Source organism: Leiobunum rupestre, chromosome 7, assembly GCF_980474605.1.
Source record: "Leiobunum rupestre chromosome 7, qqLeiRupe1.1.hap1, whole genome shotgun sequence".
NCBI classification, from domain to species: Eukaryota; Metazoa; Arthropoda; class Arachnida; order Opiliones; family Sclerosomatidae; genus Leiobunum; species Leiobunum rupestre.
The window spans coordinates 38,278,443-38,305,105 of NC_143390.1; the positions used below are offsets into that span (position 1 = coordinate 38,278,443).

The 26,663-nt window shown below is 36.9% G+C and overlaps 2 protein-coding genes across 6 annotated transcripts in view; both read left to right on the plus strand.

Annotated features, from left to right (window-relative positions):
- Plc21C (Phospholipase C at 21C) overlaps window positions 1-1,698 on the plus strand; it is a 160,085-nt gene extending 158,387 nt beyond the window's left edge. For 3 of the 5 annotated variants that reach the window (XM_090154359.1, XM_090154355.1, XM_090154358.1), the window contains exons 27-28: window positions 309-537; window positions 601-1,698. In XM_090154359.1, the coding sequence (XP_090010485.1) occupies window positions 309-440 (132 nt within the window). In that variant the 3' untranslated portion in view covers window positions 441-537; window positions 601-1,698. The remainder of the gene's footprint in view (window positions 1-308; window positions 538-600) is intronic. The other 2 variants (XM_090154356.1, XM_090154357.1) reach the window with 2 other exon arrangements.
- Window positions 1,699-4,447: 2,749 nt separating this feature from the next.
- norpA (no receptor potential A) lies at window positions 4,448-26,378 on the plus strand. The gene is made up of 24 exons (XM_090154645.1): window positions 4,448-4,885; window positions 17,864-18,045; window positions 19,066-19,350; window positions 19,418-19,497; window positions 19,569-19,622; window positions 19,983-20,064; window positions 20,293-20,393; window positions 20,794-20,851; window positions 20,915-21,234; window positions 21,300-21,393; window positions 21,453-21,532; window positions 21,618-21,702; window positions 21,777-21,867; window positions 21,938-22,050; window positions 22,122-22,248; window positions 22,311-22,395; window positions 22,472-22,916; window positions 23,125-23,224; window positions 23,298-23,402; window positions 23,460-23,624; window positions 23,690-23,873; window positions 24,527-24,736; window positions 24,798-25,044; window positions 25,799-26,378. Exons 2-24 carry the CDS (start codon window positions 17,962-17,964, stop codon window positions 25,865-25,867), a joined length of 3,264 nt encoding a protein of 1,087 aa, XP_090010771.1. The 5' UTR covers window positions 4,448-4,885; window positions 17,864-17,961; the 3' UTR covers window positions 25,868-26,378.
- Window positions 26,379-26,663: the final 285 nt, after the last annotated feature.

The following is a 26,663-nucleotide window of genomic DNA, read 5'->3' on the forward strand; positions in this document are numbered from 1 at the left end:
TGCAACTAGTGCTTTCTCCATTTTTTGGTCAGTTCAAAACTTAAAATTGACGAGTTATAGGTATTATTGACCTAATGGAGCAAAAGTCTATCCAATTTTTATGTTAATTATCACCTTGTATCCATCTAAATATTCCTAAGGTAAAAAAAAATTAAATCTTGACTGTTCCTAGTTTTAAAAAAGTTTCCAGAGCAGAAGGGGCTTCTGATAGTTTGAGTTTGTTTGTCTTCTCCAACTTCTCACACGTTCCTGCACCCTCCTCATTGTTTTTATTATACTCATATTTTTACATCTAATTACTCCATAAGGCAAATAAGAAAATAATAGCAGAGTACGACGAACTGTGCGAGGAGGCTAAAGTTCAGTACGAATCTCAGTGTAACCCTAATCCCATTACTTCTAAATGTGAATCTAAGGTCCCTGAGACAACGGAACTTTAACAAGAACTCCCCTGTCTATTTCTCTCATTGCCCCATCTCTTTCATGTGTTATCAAAGTGGCAAAATTTTGCAGCAACGGCAGGAGCTCTTTAATCAGGTACAGTTAAAATTAAAAAAAAATTATGACTCAATAAAGTAATTGATCTTCTTTTTTACCAAGATTATTCCAGGTTTTCAACCTTATTTCATCCATTATAGGATGCGTGTAATGTGTAACTGATAAAAACCAACTCTATAAACCATACATTAGAGAGCTTATTGCGACTTTGAAATGAGACAAAATATTTCCATAAGAAACTCTTCGAGTCGTCATCAGTTTTTGCATAAAATGAAAATCCAACAACGACTATTTATGGATATTGTTTTTGACAAAATAATATGAAGGAACTTGACCGAAAGGTGCTGAGGTCAGTAAATGGGTGCCACGTTTTGAAATATATCAAGCATTATAAACTTTGCGAAAGAAGCTATAAACGCCATTTATTCTACTAGTTTCTTTCTCATTTATACGAAAATGTTACTATTTACCAAAGTTAATAGGGACTAAATTTAGAACAAAATTATTAATAACCTTTATGAAAAAAAATACATACAAAATGGGTTTCCACATTGTATTCATTCCAAATTGTCTTTCATCCTTAAAGTCTGAGTCTCCCCCTTCCCTTCCATTTATCATTATTTTAAAAATAAGGCGGATCTACATAATGTTAGCGGGATTTTTTTTTAGATTGAAAGAGCGTACGTAGCAAGTTTTTTAAATATTTTAAATTAAATGTCTTAGATATTTCTTAAAAATTTAGGTATAGAAGCGCTTTGGAGCTTAGAATGTGTATTTAACAAAAAAAAACCAAAGGGAAAGATCGCATTTTAGAGCCTGAAAATGGTCAAACTAGATTGCTAAACAAAAATCACTGCTTAAAAAGGCCCTGTTGTTGGAAGCAACTAGAATTTAGCCCAGACCCTCTTTATATTATCTCCTTAAATGATGTTGCTCACTTTCACGGTAGTATTTTTTTAGTTTGTAAGAAAAGAAAGTTACAAAATGAGAAAAAAAAATTCAATGTACATTGTCACTGTATAGGCTATTGTATATTTCTCCAATGTGTTGATATAATGAGAAAAACAAAACATGTTGATGGTATAAATATATAAAAACTACGTGAATCGTTGTATTTTGACGTTGGTGCCAAGTGGAATATTTTTAATATTACGTATGACAAACCGTGATTTCATTTTTATTAAATGCTGAATCTGGGAAGGATGGTGTTTTTTTTTTCTTCGGTTTTTAAAAAATGTTATTTTTATTAGGTTTTTTGGAATTTTATATAAAATAATAAGTATGTGAATTGTATAACTATGCCAAGCTTGCACTTTAAATCGAATTTACTATTTTATTTTAATGGGCTGGCACGGGTTCTCAAGGGAGTGTTATAATATTGGATGATGACGTATAGTAAGTAGCCTATGTATGATATTGTTAATCATGTGTGTCTTGAATTCTCCTGCCAGTATTGTTATAATATAGTAAAAAACCCATTAGTAATTACTGGCATAGATATACTTTGGAACCTTTTTCTACATTCCCTACATATTTAAAAAAAATTGGAAAGTTTAACACACATTCCTTAACCCAAATTAGCAAAAGAAGCCATAATTTTACTTCAATACTGAGCTTAATTACGCTACAATAAAAAGAAATACTGGTTAGTGTTTTGTCTTCCAGTGTTTTTCGTTTTGTGTCGGATTTCTTTACAGTTTTTATTTTCAAGCACGAATTTCTTTGAATTTAAAGTGTCATTGTAGGAGCTTTCCATTTATATTTGAAAATAATTGAAGATAAATTAGGTTTGATTACCAAAATGATAATATTTTATGGTTAATAGTAATTAGTAAAGGGTTTAGGTAAAACAAAATCGTTGTGATATAAAAAAAAAATTAATACCGTTTCAAAAACGAGAAAATGGTTTATATATGTAAAACAAAGTATAAATAATGGGAGGTACTTTATTTTTTATTCCGCAATGGTAAAAAATAAAGGCATTTCCGCTTTAAAGCTATTTGCTCATGTAAAAAGGTTGTCATTTTAAAATTATGTAAGGAATGTTTTAATTTGAAATACTCTTACAAAAAGAAACATCAAGATGAATTTTGCAGATGGATTTGACACTGCTAAATTTGGGTCTATGCTAATTGATAGACGAAGATATTAAGGAAGCACACAAACTTTACCCTTTATTATCTTGTCAAAACTATCGACTAGCCTTTGATTAAACTCTAAATTCAATGCACAAATGTGTCAAATATGTCGCAAATTACATATTTTGCAGACAGGGGATTAGTGATTTCTGGAAGTACAAAAATATAAACACATTTTATGTCACTATAATTATTTAGTTTTTCCTGCTTAGTAAATGTTAAATAGTTAATGCGCCGATTAGAACTTTTGATGTTTGATAGTTGTTTATCTTGTAGCGAGAATGCGAGGGAGAGACCCACAGTAATTAGAAAATGTAACTAACCCACCAAATTTCAGTGTTCATGGTAGAAAAAAAAATCAACAGCGATAACATAATAAAAAGTCCCACCAAATTTATCTATAAAAATAGTATTCATGGTACGTACATAGCAAACAAATGTGGTATAAAAATGTTAGTTAAAAAATATTATTCCACCCTAATTACTGGTTAAAATATAAAATTATCTAAGTATTATTATTTATTATGTTTTGCCAACATTCCCATATACAAAATGCAAATATTATAAATCATATGATCTGTTTTTGTAAATACTATAGAGAAAATTCTCATTTTCATGTATTCTAATTCAACGCTTAGAGATTTTAATTAGACATAAAAGTAAATAAGCTTTAATTTAATCTACATTATCCCCTGGAAATATATTTATATCCAGCTAAATTACATTTTTAGATGAAGAAAAATGTAGAACCTCCTAGCGTTAAAAGCTAAGAAAAAATAATTTGTTTTGTTTGTTTGAAACTATGCACATGTTGAGAGAAAAACTCAGCCAATGTCGTATTTATCGAAATGTCAAAATTTTTGATAGATTTGTCAAAATGTGACAGTTCTATTGACATAATAAGACAAAACGAACTATGTGTTGTATATAATTATATATAAACATGTGAAAAATGTCCTAAGTTAATTAAATGAAACCAGGAAATGATATGTGTACACTTGGAATGTCTAAGGAAGACTGGTGGCCGTGGTAATTCCCATAGAAACGGGCGTGGTTTACAGCAGAGATTTTCGGTTGGGCCATAATACGCTAAACTAAACGCCAATTCGAACCTAAGCCTTGTCGCGAAAAGAAGTTTAATTACCGAATTTACTCTCTTTTTTTAGCCATCTAAATACGTAACATGAGTAGTTTCAGAATGAAAACGTATAAGAGTTTCTTATATCCATTTTCTGGTAAGTTTATTTAACGAGTGAACGTCTTCCATTTTTTCCCCGCGGCAGCGGTTTCTTAGCGACGGCGGTCAGCCAATAACTTTGAAAGTACTTGTTACGTTCTTCTTTCGACGTAGTTTAAGCCACTCCCGTTTCTCCAGGAACATCGACAGCTCGGTAGCAATGGAGCCTTAGACATTCAAAATCCATACATATATCATTTCGTGATGAAACCTAATAAGCCGTATGAACATTTTTTAAATATTGTTCTTTTTTCATAGTTATAAGTTATTTTTCATAAAGCACGCTTCATATTTTGCCGGCGCCTATTTGTATATTTTAAAAAAAGCGCGTCTCACACCTTTATCCGTCAGAAACTACTTTTAAAGAAAATACCTAATTATTTATCATTTTCAAACAAAATACCTCGATATCAGCGCGCTCTGCCTTTAACATTAAACAAATGAATGAACAAATAAACAAAAACTAATTATAAGCTGATTTTAATAACGAATTGAAGTCGGAACTATTTTAATGAGCGCGAGGCGGCTTCGTTAAAAATCCGTAAATCGGTCTGGCACTCCGAAGCTGCATTCGCTCGTTTGCGTTCTCCGGAGTTGCGTCGTCGGTGCCGTTGTGAAATATCGACTGATAGCCGCGGTCTGCATCATCTCTTCTCGGTGACCCCGTTTCGCTCTTTCAAGAAAAAGAAATCAAGTAATCTCGGCTAGTCTCCTCCACAATCGGGATCGGTAAATCTACATCCGAAGGAGGAGGATGCTTTGAAAGAGAAGAGGCCGATAAAGGGCGCTTCTAATTTACGCGTTATTTCTAGGCGCGTTTCACGGAGAATATGGAAGAAATTCGCTAAAAGAGTTTTGTTCTTTCCGCGGAAGCATTTACGTTTGTAGGCGGGGAAAATAACGGTTACTGCCTAGCTTTTAGTCGCTCGTGTTTGCGTCGAATTATATCGATAAATCCCGGAGAATTTCCTCGCTGTGGTTCTACTCTCGGAACCGACGGTAAAGAGAAATGGTAAGCTTCAATTTGGTTTTCAATTATAAGATTTATATTCTTAGTAAGCCTTGGAGAGTAAACCTACGCGTTCTTCGTATTTTTTTCCTCGCCAAAACATAACGGGAGTAAATATAGTAGTGGCGAAAGAATGTATATAATTTTTTTCCTCACATTGGCTGTATTTTTAATTACGTAGGCGCTGAACCTCTTCGCAAAAAAAAGCCAGTCGCATTTTTAGCCACCACGCGCTGCCAGTCAAGGATGATAAAAAAACACCATCCCCACCCCTTCTCCTCCCCCCTTTTTTTCTGAATTCATCACAACTTCGCGAGCGTTTTGTTTCCATTGCTAATTTATACCGCCATATTAGCCAGCACATTTTATTTTCCACAACGCATCGCTGCTCGCTTGTAAATAATTTTAAATAAGCCTACGTAATATTATACAGGTTTTTTTATCCAACATAAAACATTTATATTTACCCAAAATAGGAAATGGATTACGTTTCTGACCTTTACGGAGCTCTGCAAATAATTTGTCCGCTATCGTCTCGCCTTTCAATTACTAACTTAATGATTACTAATTATAAATATTTACTTTCTTATATCTAGAATGGTTTAATAAAGATAAAAAAGTCCACCTAACCCACTATGTTTAACCGTATCCCCAACTCGAAACAATTTATTTACAGCTCTCCTTATCTTTTTTTATTTGTAACGGAGCAAAAATGGTTTATGAAAGTGCCTTATATATTTTACGGTATTTATGATAACGTTATGTAGTAACGGGTGGATGAAGTTTGACTATAAAAATATTTTTATTAATTTAGCAGGTGAAAAATAGGGGATGAAAATTAGCATATTCCCTCCCTTCAAAGCACTTAGACAATGAAAAAGCAAGATTATGATTTTCGGTTTTAATAATTATTTTGTGATATATTATTTTAACTGCTAAATTAACAATTATCAATAACCTTTAATGATCTTGGAATAATGTTATAACGGTAATTTAATTACTTTTGGGTACTATCATAAGTGTATAATATTGTTACATAAGTGTGACACTTCCTATTCTTCTATGCAAAAGTTTTAACGACAGCTATTCACACGAAGCCTGTGACAGCGCCTCGATTGGGGGATTTTTTCCTTGTGATGACGTCATTTCGTTACTACAGAGTTCGTACACGACCTGGAAAAGTCGGAGAATTTGAAAATGATTACAAATGATCAGGGAAAAATTAGGGAATTTAACTATGATCCAAAAAGTAAGGGAATTTGAAAATGACCTCAAAAAAATTGGGCAAATAAATTTTTGAAAGAAGTATTAAAAATACATAATCAACATTTTTCCAGATTTTACATAAAAAAAATTCATTTATTTTACAAAAATGGTCAAGAAAATTTGGTCAGGTAAAACCTGGAAATGTCAGGAAATTTAATTCCGGAAATTTTGTACGAACCCTTTACTAGCTCGCAGTAAAATATTCCGCAAAGTGACAAACTTATAGACTTATAGTACTATTAAATCAAAGAATTGCCAGAATTATTATGAATCAAAAGGTTATAGGTATTGGCCAAAATTGGTTAGGGATAACCAACGGGAAGATATATCACAAATTGGCAGTTATTTATTCTTTAAAATCCGCGATCATCTGTATATTGTACCTGGCCAACTTGTTAGGAAGATATTTCACCCTGAAAGTATCGATGGCAAAAAAAAATTAATTCGTAGATGGTTTTATGCGCTTATGTCGTAAGATAACCGGATACAAATTTATCTATATTGTTTACACGTTGTATTCGTATTCATTAACAATCCCGTATTTTCAAATATTAAAATTTCGTAATGACGTAAGATATTCTGTCCACAATACGATGAATACAACTTGTTTTCAAAAGGAATTCTACGCATTCCGGTTTTAAATTTATTTTTCACATTTGAAAAGTGAAAGCATTCCCTTCAAATGCCAATTATTTTTTTTTATATAAACATGTACTCTAGAGAGGTTAAATACAATAATTACGTGTAGAGAATGCGTGGAGGAAGACTAGCTTGTACAGTGCATTTTTAAAGCCTAACCCGTATAAATCTAAAAACGTTGTTACCCTTAGGAAATAATAAAATCGTTTTAACATTATAGAAGTTAAGTAAAAATCCCGCTCAAGCTTAATCGATAAATTTAGGCGGCTTTCATAACGCTAGCAAGTTAGCTAGACGTTCCCGTCCACTGAAATAATCCGACCCAGGGAGGTTAAGTTAAAATCGATATAAATTCGAGACTGGGAATGAAAAATTTACATGCCAATTTTCCCCATAATAAAATAAAATTAATTTTATGGGATTTACCCCGGACCCATAGTACGCGCTTTTTAAACACGCAACCTTTTTTTAGATTTCGTATAGCAATAAGTTTATAACATAATTTATGAGATAAGTATCCATATATACCATCGAAGCATTCCGCCGGTAAATTACATAACGATGTAAAATATAGAAATTACACTAATTAATACTTATAAATAATATATTTTATTAATGTAATGGTTTTTGAAATCCGCTAAATGATCTACTATTATTATCTATAAAATAAGCTACGCTTGTTGAACTTGTTTTTATGTAGCTCATTCGTCACGAAATACGTAGAAGTTCAGTTCAGTTTAGGCCTAAAAACCGGGTGCCTCGTCGAATTCACTCTTATGTCCAGGGCTTTTCGTAGTTAAACGTCATCGATACGTCACCCGTGACGCAGCAGCAACATCAAAACAAGAAGGCCAATGTTACTTTATAAAAAGACCTATTAACATGTTTCAAACGACTAAATTTATCGGTATATATACTGCAGGAAGACGAATACTTTTGGTATAATCTTTCTTGATATCTTTGTAGCTAGGTTTCCTTAAATTCTTAATGCGAGGTGGTGATCTTTAAGATAGATAATTTTCCGCAACGGAACTACCGTTGTCCCGGTAGGCGGCGTTCTCTTTAATGACTCCTTTTGAGAAATCAGTCGCGGCGGGGAGCCACCGTCGGAGATGAGCGCTAAGAACGCGATGTCGCCATTAGCGCGCCTCTTTCTCATCAAAAGTAAAGACATTAAACATTTTCCGTTTTTTTCATCTACCTATCGTGTCCCCAAAATGTCGGATCTTGGGGTTGACACGCCTATCCCAGATGGGCGTAGGTCCTGGCCAAAATCCCATTTCCTATTATTTCCGAAGCCCGGAGGTCTAGGCAAACTTTTAATATCGTCTTTGGACTGCCGCAACTAAATACGTTTCGATCGATATGTTGCTTCTAATACAATATTTATGATTAGTTATTTTCACCCCTACTACACGTATATAAAACCCGCTAGTAATTGTTTGCCTAGTCCGCTCGCTTAAAAATAAGTTGTTTCCGTGCGTGGCCCCTAATTGTATTCCGTGAATAGCTAATGAGCTTTGTTTCCATGTGGTCATTATTTATTTGGTGATCGAGTACGCGTGCTAGGGTAAACCTAGTTTTCTCAAAATGTCAAAAACAGTGTTAAATGCCGCCGATACGTATAAAGTTTCTTATGTAAAAAGGAACCACCTATGGACTATTCTCCACCACTGTCCTCCTATTCCGCTTTCCGTTGCTACCCTACGCGTTTTGAAATTTTTAATGTTTAGGATTAGTTTCTCTTTTCGTTGTTATTAGGCGGTTTTTTTTACCTCTCCGAGGGGACTTTGTACCCTAGGAGGGGTTATACAACTACCCTGTCTGTCTGTCTGTCAGGCCTGCGTTCGCATTTTCGGGGCAAAAGGTAATCACTGCGTACCCAGTTTCTTAGAATCAGCATAGAGGAACTATCCCATTGGGTGTAGTATAATTTTTTAATCGGCCGGGATTCGAACCCGAGCCCTCTTGCACGACAGTTGAGCGTTCTACCGCAGAACCACGGAAACAGTTACGCTTCACTGAAAATTAAAAACTCTTCCGAGGATAGGTATATTTTGGCTTGCCAACTTGTTTCGCCTGTTCTGGGTTTTTTGAGCAGGTTAAAAAGTGTAGCCATATGACGTCATTTTACTTCAATTCTGTCTTGACGAAAAAAACGAGTTGGAGTAAGAAGGGAGTAGTTAAAGGTTAAAGGTTATTTATAAAAAGCTTGCCTCATCATGTGAAGAGGCCTAAACGAGTCATGTTTTCGTTTATGCAGACGATAAAGCTAGATTACTCCCTCTACACCTCCTTTCGAGGAGGAGTAAAAAGTGTAACTTTAGAGCTCTGGAACAAGCGAACAAAATTCGGGACAGGGTAAATCTTACCCCGAGAACAGGCGAATAAAACGTTTTAGGGTAAAAAGTTTACACTTTTTGTCCTCGGACAAGCGAAAAAACCACCTATTGTCTCAAGCCAAATAGGCCGAAAACGGTCTACCGTTGGAATTTCAGGCAATTTTTTTTAATTTAGTTTTCACTCGAAGATCTGTTTGGTCCGAGTTCCGCGTCTTTATGTTTGCTCGAAGACCTATTGGTACGAGCTTTTTGTAAGTTTTTAAAATTTCTTCAAATTTGTTTAGGGTTTAGCTTTTTTATCCCTTTTCATAATGGACTAATCTACTTATCCTTTAAAGTTTCTTATATTTAAGGAAGTCTTATCGCATTGTTGGCTGATTTAAATAACTTTGATTTAACGATTTTTATAAAATAAATAATTGATTTAAATCACACACTGTATTTTAATGGAGGTATAAAAATGGCAAAAATAGGTTCTTAAAAAATTAAAATATTTAATAATAATAAATAAAAAATAATAATAATCAGCTCGGCTAATACCCAAGGCACCACCCTAGGCCTAAGTCATCGAACGACTTTTAAAGCCTTTAATTCAGGTGGCCGGGTTACAATGCGTAGGAGGGTGGTGGTAAGCCACGCGAGCCAACAGCTACCTACACTAACTATTACCGTTAACCTCAACAAGTAATTTCATTAATTCAAGATGTGCTAACTGATAATAGTAAAATATCCGTTAATTATACAGGAAAGAGCAATTATCAATAAAATAAATAAACCATCAGATTTAAATTAAAAAAAACCGATTGGTTGTATTTTTTTTAATCAAAAAAGTGCCAACCCTGTTTAACCGCAATTTATTAACTTCTTGTTCGTGGATGTAGATAATTTTATTAATTAGTTAAATATTATCAGCTGGCGTTAGTAACATCGTGTAAGTATTACGGTCCGTGAATTTACCCTTAATACTATCAAAAGTATATAAATATTTATATTATGGTAGATTGCAACTAGAACAGTTTTTAGTATAGTTTTTTTGCTTTTGCTTAACCCAAAATCTTAAAATATAAATTAAGCCATTTTGATGGTTCTTAGATCTAATGCGCATTAGCATATTATCATAAGTAACATAATAACAATGAGTATGACACTTCCTATTGCTTTAATGCAAATTTTCTAACCGAACCTTTTTTCTGCACTGATACTCTCTTTAAGCTGTGACCTGGACTCGTGACTTACCGTTTTGGATGACTACTTTTTGATACAAATTTAAGTCTAATATCGGAGAGCACGTTCTGGAGTCGCGAGGGGCTTTGGTTTTGATTTAAAGCCCGCGTGCGAATCATGCGTGATAAAAAAAACATGAGCTCGTGACGCCGATAAAAAACTTTTAATTTTTATCATTTTAGCCTAATATTCCGCTTATCTATCGGAAACCAGATATTTCGGCTTATCGAACACTAGAGGGCTCTGTACTGAGAAAACATCTTGATTGCGCAATAACTATGAAAATCAGTTTGGTTGTAAATCTCGTTAATTGTCATACTTATTGTTATTATGTTACTTATGATATTATAATTAACATAAGTGTGGCAGTTGGTGGACTTCAAACTAAGTCAATGTGTGTAATACACGCTCTTCTCGTGCTCATAGTGCAGGGAGACGTGGTAATTGGTTTTAAGTATTATTCTTACTAGAGGCGCTACTTAGATATGATATAAGTTCTACGACACTACATCTATCCACCAGTAACTATTTCGACCAAATGACGCACTTACGGAATGATATTATAGACATGTCGTTACTACCTCGTGGTTTTAAATATGATGATCTGATGTTATTATTAAATGAACCCCTCTAACATACTTCCGGCTAAGTTACTTATGGTAATGTCCATTCGAGATAATTTATTCCGTAAGCTCTCGTCCAGCACGTAATACATTTTCATTATGTTTAGTGAAAAAAGACGTGTTTAATAAATGAAACCTATTTACTCCGCAATCCCGCGTGGCGTTTATATCTCGGGTTTTATAAATAACTACAGCAAAGATTTTTTTCCAGGTAGTAGTAGTAGTAGTTAGTATAAATCGTCGCTTGAAAACCAAAACCACGTATCTTTCGGAGACCCTTTTTGCCATATTGAGATTTCAGAAACTGAAAATTCTTGTTAAAAGGTAAATTTCTATGTTATTAAGGCATTTACCTCTGAAAATTTAGCCCTAACAGTTTAAATTCGAGTTACGTGGTTTTGCATCATCAATCTATGAATGGAAAACCGTGTATCTTGAATTACATGCTTTTGTAAAACAACCTAAAACCCTAGATTAAAATAATTGTTTTTGCTAGAGCATAGTTAAAGGCCTAGGTTTTCATCTGCCTGTCACCCTTTAAATTTACTTTCCTTCCACACAAATAATCTGGTGGTAGGCCAACGTGTTGGCCTACCACCAGGGTATTTGTTTGGAAGGAAAGTAAATTTAAAGGGTGACGGGAGGAAGAAAACCTACGCCGAATTTGGGCAGCCAAAAATCTTGATTTTTGCCGCCGAAATATTTTTGATTTTCTTAAGTGGTTTTGCGCGAAACCTGGGGCATATATTACATTTACGTGGAAATGTTTTTTTCTATTTTCACAAAAATTTTCAATTGCAACCCATTAGTTTTTAAAATACCTCTTTTACAAAAGAACAGGGCGCCCAGAGTTCCTATAATTCCTATAAATTCCTATAATTTCAATATGCTCCCATAATTTCCTATTTTCTCAAAATTGTTCCTATAAATTCCTATTTTTTCGAAATTTTCTAGTTTTTCTATAGCTATATCCAGAAATTCCTATAACTTTAAAAATAATGTATTAGAAAACAGCCTTTGGGAAAAATTTGCCTTCTAAATAGAGCTTAGCTCTGGCTTAGGCCCGGTGTTCCCGAAAACATCAACGGTTGGGCTCCCAGAGTTCCTATAAATTCCTATAATTTCAATATACTTCTATAATTTCCTATTTTTTCAAAATTGTTCGTATAAATTGCTATTTTTAGGTAAAATGTTCCTATAAATTCCTATTTTTTGGCTAAAAATGTTCCTGTAAATTCCTATTTTTTGGCTAAAAATGTTCCTATAAATTCCTATTTTTTGGCTAAAAATGTTCCTATAAATTCCTATTTTTTGGCTAAAAATGTTCCTATAAATTCCTATTTTTTGGCTAAAAATGTTCCTATAAATTCCTATTTTTTGGCTAAAAATGTTCCTATAAATTCCTATTTTTTGGCTAAAAATGTTCCTATAAATTCCTATTTTTTGGCAAAAAATGTTCCTATAAATTCCTATTTTTTGGCTAAAAATGTTCCTATAAATTCCTATATTTTCTATGAAATTTCCTATAATTCCTATAATATTTAAAAGAAAATCGCTGGAAGCCCTGAAAGCACGTATCTCAAGTTACGGGGTTTTGGTTTTCAAGCGACGAAAAATCCAAAGCGACGCGGATCTATTAGTTCCGATATAAATCTAGAAGAAGCGGGTTAGCCCTATTGTCTCGCGATTGGTGACAAGGGCGAAACGAGGCCGCGATCTGACAAGCGGAGATTCCACTCATTGTGATCACGACCAAATGAATAAGAATGAGCGAATTAGGAGCCGTTCCGACTCGACTTCGTAACGTCCGTCGGTTTACTCCTTCCGTTAGAGTCGTCGTTGCCGTTAAGGAGTTGCGGTGGCTGGGGCATAACGAACCCTTTGTAAATGGAAAGGTGTTTACGACCAATATTTTGCCACGCTCGTCTCCGTAATATGATAAACGACTGTTTCCTTTTCTCAGTTTTCTGTCCCGCATTCGAATAACCGTACTGTTACGTTTTTCTAGTACTTCCAACGACCAACAGCAGCAGGGTTGGAAAAAAGCCGGCTTTTATTGAAAAAATCCAGACCAGTGGTTTTAATTGGCTATAACCAGTTTTTTTTTGGTTATAACCGGCTAAAATATAATAGTACCTTTTACTTATGTAAGTAGAAATTGTCTGCAGTTATTGTCGTAAATAAGAAACTAAACAAATAAAGCGAAATAACTATATAAATTCTTTTGATTTCCTCGGGAAATTCCCCCTAGTTTTTGTATATGACGCACCTACAGAAGCGAGGTAGCGGACTTTGGAACTTTAAACCTACCGAAAAACTGGTAAAAGTAAACCGGTTTCTAAATATGAAACAAAAAATAAACTAAATTTCTAAATAAAAACTATTAATTTACTGAAATATTCATATTGCAATTTTTTTTGAAAAAAAGCCAAAAACTTCTGGATTTTTTCAAGTGGCTATAACCAGTTTTAACCAGGTGGCTATAACCGGTATGGCTGGTTCTATGCCAACCCTGACAGCAGAGCCGACTAGAGTGGGCACGGGCCCCGGTAAAAATTAAAATTTACGGGCCCCAAACGAGATAGCTATATTTCATCAGAGAATTATACCTCGTTTGTTCAAACCCGGGTGCAGGAACGTCATTTTGGGTGGATCAATTTATGAGATAAAAAAAGTTAACAAATTGAGAGAACAAAACTTTTTCCCAAGATATAATATCTTGGGAAAATGTTTTGTTCTGTCTATTATCCTGAATTATGTAATAACTATTTCGATTTAAAATTCAAAAAATATTAAATGTGACGCGTTTTTGCCCTTTAAAAAAACCTGTTTACCCAGCCCCCCTGACACTCAAGTTCTGCCCCCTCCTGAAAAATCTTCAAATGACGCTCCTGCCCGAACCTAATTTTCAGATATATCTCAAGGTAATCAGTTAGTCAGATCTGAGATTAGGATTATCTTGTATATTCCTCCGCCCAGCAATCTGATCTCAAATTGTATCTGATTCATTATACCAAATAACTGATCTGAACGTTAGACAAATGACTGGTCAAACTGGCTACATCTGGTGGTGAAAAACTGAAACTTATGCACAAATCCCCCAATGCAGGTTACCGGATGGAAAGAGGTAGTATAGGTGGTAAGGGTGAGGGGGGGGGGGGAGGATTTGCTTTTTTTCTCCGCCAGGTAGCGTAGATTCTATTATTTTTTATCTCACGCTGAATACATTTGCCTTATGCTTATATGTTTAGTATAGTGTGTGTAGAGTCTTGTGGAAAGTAAATCCAAATAAATAATAATTGAAATTTCGAAAAAAAATTAATCTGGGATCTGTGAAATCGATAACCGAGGGATGTGAAATTTACTCACAATCTGTCGGGTTAAAATGAATTCGGATTAGTTTCGGGTTGAAAACATCGTAACTTAGATTACAATAAAGCTAGAGTTACGGGTTTTTTTTAAAACTAAGATAAGGATTTCTATAATTCAAAGATATAAATTTTTAATTAATTCTGCCAAAGGCACGTAATGGCGTCAACAAGAAGAACTCGTATTCTAAAAGGTTCAGGTAGCCCACCTGTAAACGAGAAGAACTACGTTCGTGTAGCCCACCTGTAAGCCAATTATTACAACGTTTGCTACATTGACGGACGCTACACTGGCTTTGCGCATCTTCAGTTTTATTTCCTTCGACACGTGGCAACAAAATGTTAATTTTTTAAAATTGAAATTGAATTTAACGCGTCTTATCTACGGCCGATTTGATAGATCACCCAAATGATTAATTAAACGTTGGGATGTCTCGGTCTCGAAAGCTTTTTTCTTAATTTTGATTGAACTGTTTAGTTTACCCGTACGCTAATCCGCGTAGGCGTAAAAATAGCATTGATCTCGGCTCTCTTCGGATTTTTTTTTCTAATTGGATTTGATCAGTGTAGCAGCCTTCCCGCCTACGTTCTAAATTGTACTTTGTCAGCAGCTGGACGAAGTGATTGCGGGGGGTCAGTCGCTGCGGTTGGGCTTCTTCGAACTGGGAAAATGCCTCGCTTCAAGAATTAGAAAGTCTTTTGGAAATCCGATAAAGGTTTCTTCTCCGCGCGCGGCACGACAGGAGTCCAGCCTTTTTCTTCCGTGATTTCATTAGACGAAGCTTTTCTACCGCTACTCTCGGAGTCGGGTTTCTTCCTTTCTCGGAGATTTGAACCTTTTCCTCAATTTGATTTGTCCTCCGATCGGATAGGTAGCTTTTTTCTTTCTCTCACTCATTTTTTATTACAGCTATTCGTATCCGGATCGACTGAATGTAGCAACGACTCCCAATGGTTTCTTTTTTTAGAATCAATTGCAGAGTTCGTACGGAACCTGGATGTCCTTGATAACCTGCATAAGTCGGGGATTCTCAAATTGGGGAAAAAGTCAAGGATAAGTCAGGGATTTAAGTAATATCGTGATAAGTCAGGGATTTAAGTAATATCGTGATAAGTCAGGGATTTCAATAATATTGTGATAAGTCAGGGATTTCAATAATATTGTGATAAGTCAGGGATTTCAATAATATTGTGATAAGTCGGGGATTTCAATAATATCGTGATAAGTCGGGGATTTCAATAATATCGTGATAAGTCGGGGATTTCAATAATATCGTGATAAGTCGGGGATTTCAATAATATCGTGATAAGTCGGGGATTTAAGTAATATCGTGATAAGTCGGGGATTTAAGTAATATCGTGATAAGTCAGGGATTTAAGTAATATCGTGATAAGTCGGGGATTTAAGTAATATCGTGATAAGTCGGGGATTTAAGTAATATCGTGATAAGTCAGGGATTTAAGTAATATCGTGATAAGTCAGGGATTTAAGTAATATCGTGATAAGTCAGGGATTTAAGTAATATCGTGATAAGTCGGGGATTTAAGTAATATCGTGATAAGTCGGGGATTTAAGTAATATCGTGATAAGTCAGGGATTTAAGTAATATCGTGATAAGTCAGGGATTTAAGTAATATCGTGATAAGTCAGGGATTTAAGTAATATCGTGATAAGTCAGGGATTTAAGTAATATCGTGATAAGTCAGGGATTTAAGTAATATCGTGATAAGTCAGGGATTTAAGTAATATCGTGATAAGTCGGGGATTTCAATAATATCGTGATAAGTCGGGGATTTCAATAATATCGTGATAAGTCGGGGATTTAAGTAATATCGTGATAAGTCAGGGATTTAAGTAATATCGTGATAAGTCGGGGATTTAAGTAATATCGTGATAAGTCGGGGATTTAAGTAATATCGTAATAAGTCAGGGATTTAAGTAATATCGTGATAAGTCGGGGATTTAAGTAATATCGTGATAAGTCGGGGATTTAAGTAATATCGTGATAAGTCGGGGATTTAAGTAATATCGTGATAAGTCAGGGATTTCAATAATATCGTGCTAAGTCGGGGATTTCAATAATATCGTGATAAGTCGGGGATTTAAGTAATATCGTGATAAGTCGGGGATTTCAATAATATCGTGATAAGTCGGGGATTTAAGTAATATCGTGATAAGTCAGGGATTTAAGTAATATCGTGATAAGTCGGGGATTTAAGTAATATCGTGATAAGTCAGGGATTTAAGTAATATCGTGATAAGTCGGGGATTTAAGTAATATCGTGATAAGTCGGGGATTTAAGTAATATCGTGATAAGTCGGGGATTTAAGTAATATCGTGATAAGTCGGGGATTTAAGTAATATCGTGATAAGTCGGGGATTTAAGTAATATCGTGATAAGTCGGGGATTTAAGTAATATCGTGATAAGTCGGGGATTTAAGTAATATCGTGATAAGTCAGGGATTTAAGTAATATCGTGATAAGTCGGGGATTTAAGTAATATCGTGATAAGTCGGGGATTTAAGTAATATCGTGATAAGTCAGGGATTTCAATAATATCGTGATAAGTCAGGGATTTAAGTAATATCGTGATAAGCCAGGGATTTTATTAGACAACAAATTTTGCATCGTAGAGAAAAATGCGTTATCTTCTCTTGGGCGCTCATGTCTGGAACTTTTTTCCCGAGATAGGAGAGAGAGACGCTCTCAGTATGCTGTTATAAAATATAATCAAGTTTGTGATATTTAAAAAAAAATCACTTTGTATTTTACCTATGAAAAATTACAGGAATATTACCAAAAAAGTCAAGGATATTGCTAAACAATGGTCAGGGATAACCTGGATAAGTGATGGATTTTAAATCCGTGAATTTCGTACGAACCCTGAATTGATATATCTAGTTTTCCATTTAAGATAATTTCGGGTTTAGTTTTAAGCTCAGTGAAATTATAATACTATAATTCTAAATGTGAATTTCGTTTTAAAAAATTACATTGTGAGAAAATATATTTTTGATTAATGAAAATTGGGAATCGTTGCTACGTTTAGTCGTACATTTATTTCTTTTTTATACGTTTTCCAATGTCGATCATAATTTGGTAATTGTTTACTTGGCTAATGCGTTTATGTAGTTTATCGGATTTGTATAATGGGGTATGGTTTTCTTGTCTCTGGTTATGAACTTATTCGTTATTATACAGGGCTGCCACAGTACCTGGAAATTTAATCAAGGAAAAGTCCAGGAATTTTTAAGAATTAGTAAAATTGTCAGGGGAATTTTTCATCTAAAATTCCAGGGAAATTCGTGCAACGTTTTAAGAACTAGTTAAAACTCCAGGGAATTTAATTTTTAATTTAATGGACAACGTTTACTAAAAGATAAGGTTAAAAGTTAAAAAAAATTCTTAAAAAAGTTGGCAAAAATCTCTGAGAATCTAAAGAAACAGTGTTATATAAAAAAAAATAGTTTAATCGTAATGATTTGGTGATTTTGCTTTTACAAATGACGCGAACAGAATATGGAAGCGTCCAAGGAGTTGATTTCGTCGAAAGAGTTGTTCTTCGAGTCTTCGTAGAATTTCGTGGGAAAAGTCGAGAGTAATTGATCGTCGAAATGACGAAAGCCTTTGAATTCTGCTGGCGCCGAAACATCCCGGAGCCGCTACTCAATGGATGCGTTTTCGATCGCTGGGAAGAAGTGAGCCATCATATCTTATTACATAAGTCACGTAATAGATTGTAAGTAAGACACTGAACGACTTCGCTTAATGAGGCTGTCGCGGAAACGAATAGTCAATTTTATATTCCGTTTCAATAATTTATCAATATTTTTGGTAAAATAAATTGAAATTATGATTTTCAATAAGCTTTTGCTGATCCTTCCTAGTGTTCGTACGGGGATCCCGAAACCCTCCCGACATTTTCCCCCGACCCCGAAACCCCCCGACATTTTCCCCCGACCCCGATACCGAAGATAAAAAATAAATTCGGGGTTAATTTTCGGGAATGTATGTTTGAAGTTTGAGCTTTGGAATTGGAAAGAAGCTTATTTATTTTATAATTTTTTTTACTATAAACCTTCTATCACGAAATTATTTGGTTCTTTTAGTTATAAATAAGCTAGTGTTATTTTTTTCGATGGTGGCATTAGCTGATTCAAACTAATTTTTTTCGGGGATACCTTAACCCCGACCCCGACCCCGAAATCCCCCGACATTTTACCCCGACTTATTTTTTTTCGGGAATAGCTTAACCCCGACCCCGACCCCGAAATCCCCCGACATTTTACCCCGACTTATTTTTTTCGGGGATAGCTTGACCCCGACCCCGAACACCCTCGATATTTTCCGCCGACCCGACTTATTGTTTTCGGGGATGGCTTAACCCCGACCCCGACCCCGACTCCGAAAACCCCCGACATTTTACCCCGACTTAATGTTTTCGGGGATAGCTTAACATCGACCCCGACCCCGACTTATTTTTTTCGGGGATGGCTTAACCCCGACCCCGACTTAATTTGGACCCCGTACTAACACTATCCTTCACATAAGCTATCGGTGACCGTTTCTCGAGTACCATTACTCGTAACTTCCGAAGTCTAGTAACAGCTCGCGGAGAGTTCTCAGTCGGAAAATAGAAAGTGTGTCATACTTATAATTATTACGTTACTTATGATTATAATTTTATGTATTAAAAATATCCGCGGTGGCCCTCGAAGGAAAAAGAACAATTGGTCTACGAACCGGGCGCCCTTTTCAAAGTGGACGAATTCGGATTCTTCATATTTTGGAAGAGCGACAACCGGGATGGTCAAGTGTTGGAGCTGTGTCAAGTGAACGACATCCGAGCGGGAGGCGTCCCCAAAGACCCTCGTCTACTCGCCGAATTACAGAGCCGCGCCAAGGGCAACCTCGATGACCTGTCGCTGACCATTTGTAGTGGAACGGACATGGTCAACATCAACTACACTCACGTCGTGTGTCCCGACGCTGAAACGGCCAAAGTAGGCATTTTGGGTTTGGTGCGAGTATAGATATGTACTAATTTCTTTCATCGGTTTCTTTGGTCAGGCGTGGCAAACGGGTCTTAGGCAAATTACAAACAACATCAAAGCCAATAATGTGTGTCCCATCACGTGCTTGAGGAAACAGTAAGCTTATTACGGACATTCGCGATATCCGTCAATTATAATGACGGTTTTTTAACCATCTTTGTCCACAGTTGGATGAGATTAGGCTTTTCAACCGATGCCGATGGAAAATTACCAGTTCGAAGGTAAATACTGTCAAGAACGTATTTAGGTTATTGAGAATCGCTATTCAAATTGAAACAGTAATGACATCTGTCGGGGAGTCTAATAAATAATTTTATTGGTGCTATAACTGAATCTACCAAACTATTTTCTTATTTATTATTAATTTAAATTCAGCGTTCATTAAAGTTGCTAAATTAGGAGTTAAATCAAAAATGTTCGCGAAAAATAAAATAAAATGTTCTTAACACCGATACTAGATGGTGTTATTCGATTGGGCTGTTTGTCAGATAATCTTAGAGTCCGCTCTTAGTAACCTAAATAAGCTCTTGATACAATTTATCTTTGGTCCAAATACTCGAGTATCTTTGTCATCGCAACAGAATAGCTCAAACATTCGCCTCTGGCAAAACGGAGAAGTTGGTTCATCAGTGTAGCGGTGAAGTTGGATTACCGAATGGAAAGGTATACCTGGAAATAATTGCTTAAAGGCCTAAGTTTTCTTCCACTTGTCACCCTTTAAATTTACTTTCCTTCCAAACAAATACCCTGGTGGTAGGCCAACGTGTTCTGCTGTTGGCCTACTACCAGGGTATTTGTTTGGAAGGAAAGTAAATTTAAAGGGTGACAGGCGGAAGAAAACCTAGGCCTTTGAGCTTCGAGACGAATTACCCTCTGACCAATTTCCTCTAGAACGACGTTATCGAGTTGGAGGATTTCACATTCGAAAAATTTTGTCAGTTGTATCACAAAGTTTGTCCTCGCAACGACATTGAGGAACTCTTCAATTCTATGTAACTACGCCTCCAAAATTAGCCTTTTCAATTTTACGTAGACCCACGTAGCGGCCAGCGTGAGAAGTTCATAAACTGCTGGATATTTGTCTGCTAAGCAGACGCTTCAAGATTTAACGGCCACTAAGCAGACGCTTCAATATTTAACGGCCACTAAGCAGACGCTTCAAGATTTAACGGCCACTAAGCAGACGCTTCAAGATTTAACGGCCACTAAGCAGACGCTTCAAGATTGGACGGCCGCTAAACAGACGCTTCTAGATTTATCGGCCGCTAAGCAGACGAAAATCCAGCAGTTTGAGCTTCTCGCGTTGGCCGCCAGGGGAATCTATTTAAACTGAAAATTTACATACTGTACAAGTTAATATTATATTAAGGATTGTCTGATATTTTGATTAAGGACGGCCGGTAAAACGGACTACATAGACACGAAACAACTCATAACCTTCCTAAACGAGGTAAGTGTTCTAAAGGTTCAATTTTATTCGCAAATGATTCTTAAGTCCGAGTAATGCCGTCAGCGCCAACGTGATCCGAGATTGAACGAAATTCTGTACCCGTTCTACGACGAAAAGCGCGCCCGCGAAATCATTCTTTCGTACGAGCAGAACCCGGAAATGGCCAAGCAAGGAAGGTTGACGCAAGACGGTTTGATCCGTTACCTGATGTCGGACGAGAACGCGCCGGTGTTCTTGGATCGTTTGGACATGTACATGGACATGGACCAACCCTTGTCACATTACTATATCAATTCCTCTCACAACACTTACCTGAGTGGCCGACAATTCGGTGGAAAGTCTTCGGTCGAGATGTACAGACAGGTCTTGCTGACCGGATGTCGGTGAGTTCATCATCCAAGCGACCTTCTTCGCGAATACTTTTAATTAATTGTTAATGGTTGCTTAGTTGCGTCGAATTGGATTGTTGGGATGGAAAAGGGGAAGACGAGGAACCAATCATCACTCACGGGAAAGCCATGTGCACCGATATATTGTTCAAGGTGACCTTGGAATAGTTTGGTATATTTAAGGAGAAATTAACTCGAATCTTTCCGAGCAGGATGTGATGTACGCCATCAGAGATTGTGCCTTCGTCACTTCGGACTATCCCGTTATATTATCGTTTGAAAATCACTGCTGGTAAATGATTTAAAATATACAATGTTTATTTTAAAAATTAAAATTTAATTACTCATTTGCCGTTCTTCTTTTTTCAAATTCGCAGTAAAAAGCAACAGTACAAACTGGCCAAATATTGCGACGAAATTTTGGGAGATTTGTTGCTCAGTGAGTCTTTACCGAATTTTCCGGTACGTTCAGATTCGTTGGGCCGTCGACAAATTTACATTTTAACAATTGTTCTTTTCGTTCGGTCGTGTTGTAGTTGGAACCCGGGTCTCCGTTACCTAGTCCTAATGATCTCAAAAGGAAAATTATAATAAAAAATAAGCGATTGAAACCGGAGTCGGAAAAGAGTTGAGTTCGTTGTAGCCAACGTTTGTCCGATGAAAATACACAAATCCTTTGTTGTCGTTATTTCCGCAGTGGAACTTGAGCTCTGGAAGAAAGGTCAACTCGATAACGACGATGACGAGGAGAGGGAAGACGCCTCCATCGCGGCACCCATCCCGGAAGAGACGCAGGAAGAGGATAAGAAGGTTCCTCCTTTCATTTTACTTCCGAAATTATAACATTCGTCTTCAATGACCTACGAATCCCCAACGTTTAGCCGGATGAACTTATAGCGATGGCGAACTACCAGTACACTGGCGCCACGACTCATGTCCATCCGTACTTGTCCTCACTAGTCAATTACGCTCAACCGGTCAAGTTCCAAGGTTTCGACGTGGCTGAAGGTAAAAGATACTTAAGACTCGCAAACGTCAGTGGCGTCATTGAACGGTGGGTTTGTTTACAGAGAAAAACATTCACCATAATATGTCTTCCTTCGCCGAAACTACCGCTCTCGGTTACTTGAAGTCTCAAGCCATAGAATTCGTCAAGTATAATTCCCATTAACCGTATTGAAACCCGTTTCGGTATCATTTTCCTACTGAACCTCCGTTTTCTGTTTTTCAGTTACAACAAACGGCAACTGAGTCGCATCTATCCAAAGGGTACCCGAGCCGATTCTAGCAACTTTATGCCTCAAATCTTCTGGAACGCCGGCTGTCAGATGGTGGCCCTGAATTTCCAGACCTCCGATTTGCCGATGCAACTCAACCAGGGCAAGTTCGAATACAACGGCGGTTGCGGATACCTGCTGAAGCCGGATTTCATGCGTCGGCCGGACAAGACCTTCGACCCTTTCGCCGAGTCGCCGGTGGACGGCGTCATCGCCGCCCAGTGCTCGGTGCGCGTCATTTCGGGACAGTTTCTCTCGGACAAGAAAGTCGGCACCTACGTAGAAGTGGACATGTACGGTCTTCCCACGGACACCATTCGCAAAGAGTTTCGGACCAGAATGGTGCCATCCAACGGTCTTAACCCCGTCTATAACGAGGAACCTTTCGTTTTTAGAAAGGTACCGTCGTCTTCTTTTCGTAATATTTATCCGATGCCCAGGAATGGAAAGAAGAACCTGATTTGGTCGCGGGAACCTTTGGTGACGAAGGAGGAACAATTTACTCTATAGGGAGCCACAACTTCCATTCCTGGGCTGTAAATTCTTTCTAGTGTCTCGATATTCGTCAGCTGTCCTGGGTTAATCAAATATTTGTCGTTGTTGAAAGGTGGTGCTACCGGATTTGGCTGTCATCCGAATCGGCGTATTCGACGAGAACGGGAAAATGTTAGGCCAAAGGATTCTTCCCATGGATGGACTGCAAGCTGGTAAGCTTCCTTCCTTCTTCTCCGTGGCGGTATACGCGATGATACGTTAATCTCGTTCTGTCCTGGTTTGCAGGCTACCGCCACATATCTCTACGAACGGAAGGAAACTTTCCCATGTCGCTTCCCATGCTCTTCATTTGCATCGAGTTGAAGATCTACGTACCGGATGGACTCGGAGGTTGGGTGTAGAAGAAGAAAGGGTTAAGCTTCGTTCGATTAACGCGTATCGTTTCAGACTTGATGGATGCCTTGTCGGACCCCAGGGCTTTCCTATCGGCCCAAGAGAAGCGCATGGTCCAGATGAAAGCCATCGGTATAGAAGAGACCGACATTCAAACCAAAGATCTCAAACTAGGCAGCTCGGGTTCCACGTCGGCCAAGAAAGAGGAAGAGAAGAAAGGTATTCGCCGTCGCTGGTCGAGCTTGACCGAGATACCTTTGACCGATATTCTTTTATTGGTGCAGCGGAAGAATTCAGAATAGACCCGTTGACCGGTGATAGTTTGAAGACCGAGAAAGCCTTCTTGAAGCAGGTGCGGAAGCACCACAAGGAGTTGGAAGCTCTCAGAAAAAGGCACCACAAGGAAAAGGGCGTCGTGCAAAAACAGCAATGTTCTTCCGTCGACAAAGTTATGAAGAACAACAAAAAGTAAGAGTACACTGATCGACAGACCGATGAAACCGATCCGGCAATCGGCGCGTGTGACTAAACGTAGCAACGGATCCCATTTTTCATAAGTCAAAAAAATCCTCTCGTACGAAGTAATTTGTTCAATCAGAAGACAAACGATATGATCTTAGGTTAAGTAAAATTAGGTTACTATAATACTAACTTGTCCTGATCTAATATAACCTTACTTAAATTAACCACAACACCGCGAAAAACTAGACCGAGCAATTGCAAACTTCATAGACTCGTTGACGTAATGAAATGTGGGAACGACTGCTACGTTTAGGCGTTTGTCAATTAGCTAGAAAGTATTAATACAGAGAGCCTGGACTTGCGGGCGATTCTTTACGTGGTCCTTGTCTCTTGGACTTAAAGCGGTGCCAGGAAAGGGTAAAGAAGTTGCGTTAGGCCTATTGTCACTTGGGCTTAAAGCGGTGCTAGAAATAAGGTGTAGTTTTCCAAAAGGTAAAGCAGTTGCGTTAGGCCTAATGGAGGTTTTTGTGATAAATACCCGCCTTAAGGAGAAATTGTCGCTATGAAGCGAACATTGAACTTAATTGGCATAGTTTGACTTGTCTATAGATTGTAGTTGGTTTCTTTGACTAATCTAATTTGAAATCCTTTTTTCGTAGACTGAGTAAGGAGGATTTGGCCAACGACCCCCAAATTCGAGAGTTAGTGGTAGAACAGATGACACAATGGTCGGAAATGCTGGAGCGCCATCGACGCGACGAATGGGAACTCCTCAAAGGTCACCTTCACCAACAGGGCGATATACTCAAGAAACTGATGGAAATAGCCCAAATTCATCAACTCAAACAACTCGAGATGAAATTTGACAGGTACTAATCGATTTAATTTTGGGAACCGCTTTTGCAATTTTTGTCCTTGACCATCCGTCAGAGAGAACAAGGAAATGAAAGCGAAGCAGGCTCGCGTCTCGGTGGAGACGGCCAAAGAAGTGACCAACGACAAGACGCTGAGGAACAAGGCGGAACGCGAGAGGAGGCTTCGAGAGAAGAACAGCAACAACACCAAGAAATTTATCGACGAAAGGAAGATGGCCGCCCACAAACAAGCCAAGGAGAGGGAGAAGCTGAAGAAAATACACGAGAAACAGCTGCAGGATCTGCAAAAGGAAACCGAAAACGTAAGTAATTTAAATCCGTCGAATGTCTCAACAGTTTTGTCACAGGTCAGGGAAAAGTCAGGGAATTGGAAAGCTTAAGCCTACAAAGTCAGGGAATTTGAAAGTTCTTAAGCCTACAAAGTCAGGGAAATGTCAGGGAATTTTAAGAATTTGAGAAAAGTCAGGGAATTTAAACTATAACCGGAAACGTCACCTACACTAAAATAATAGCTGAAGTAAAAAGATTAAAATCTAATAAAAGTAAAATATAAAATGACAAAAAGGGAAAATTTGTAAAAGTTTTCAGGGAAAATGTATAAAAAGTGGTTAGGGTAAATGTATAAAAAATGGTCAGGGTAAATTTTTGAAAAGTGGTCAGGGTAAATTTTTGAAAAGTGGTCAGGGTAAATTTTTGAAAAGTGGTCAGGGTAAATTTTTAAAAAGTGGTCATGGTAAATTTATAAAAAGTGGTCATGGTAAATTTATAAAAAGTGGTCAGGGTAAATTTTTTAAAAGTGGTCAGGGTAAATTTTTTAAAAGTGGTCAGGGTAAATTTTTGAAAAGTGGTCAGGGTAAATTTTTGAAAAGTGGTCAGGGTAAATTTTTGAAAAGTGGTCAGGGTAAATTTTTGAAAAGTGGTCAGGGTAAATTTTTGAAAAGTGGTCAGGGTAAATTTATAAAAAGTGTTCAGGGAAAATGAATATAAGTGGTCCGGGAATTTGAAACTGAAATTTTTGTGGCAACCCTGCTCTAGTTCCGGTTTTCTTAATTGCAGGCGGTGGAAACCTACAATAACGCCGAAGCGGAGTATAAATTGGCGGCCAAATTGGAGTGTTTTATATGAGCGATTTCCTTAGTCTAAAGCGAATTACGAATCTCGATCATTAACCCCTGGACAACGTTAGGGTCATCACCGTTAACCCTTTTTTAAACCGCTACTTTCGCCTTGGTAGCGTGGTCTGGGAATCGTATTTATAATGATATATTAAGTCATAATTATTTTTTAAATAAAGTCCGCGTACGAGTTCCAAATGTTCGAACTTGTCTCGGCTAGTCATCTTCTCTAGTTCATTTTATTCCTAGATCGTCTGTTGTTATCTACGTGTACGTTTAAAGTTTTAGACGATAATTAACTATTATAAGCGCCCGCGTTACAGCTATCATAGTTCGAAATTTTTAAGACGAAGCTCCGCGCCCAGTTGAATAATGTTTTTGAAAAACGTTATAATTGTCGCCCTGCCCCCCTCAGCCCACCCTGCCCCCATAGAAGTCGAATCAACGTCGTGCCAAATTTCCAAAGAACACTGTACATTTGCTTTTTTAAAAATTACTTTCAATAAAATATTTTAATGGTTTTTCCACGTTTTTTTTTATTTAATCTTTATGAGGAATGAAATTTTCCGCTGCGTCCCTGTGTTATAAATAGTATCTTTTTTCCACGCATTTTAGAGTACAAATTAAAAATATTCTTCATTTTTCATCGTAAAAAATTCAAAATCTTCTTTATTTATCATCGTAAAAATTTAAATATTCTTTATTTATCATCGAAAAAATGTGGCAACTCAGAACATATATTGACAATTCCTCGGATAACTTTGTTTATTGTAAACATAGATAAAAATTTAAAGTAGGATATTAAG

Bases quoted from the DNA above. Each gene is read 5' to 3' on its own strand.
- norpA (XM_090154645.1), top strand. From the start codon at position 17,962: ATGACGAAAGCCTTTGAATTCTGCTGGCGCCGAAACATCCCGGAGCCG. The intron at 21,533-21,617 runs GTAAATGATTTA...TCAAATTCGCAG, and splicing joins TCGTTTGAAAATCACTGCTG to TAAAAAGCAACAGTACAAAC. The intron at 22,917-23,124 runs GTACCGTCGTCT...CGTTGTTGAAAG, and splicing joins AACCTTTCGTTTTTAGAAAG to GTGGTGCTACCGGATTTGGC.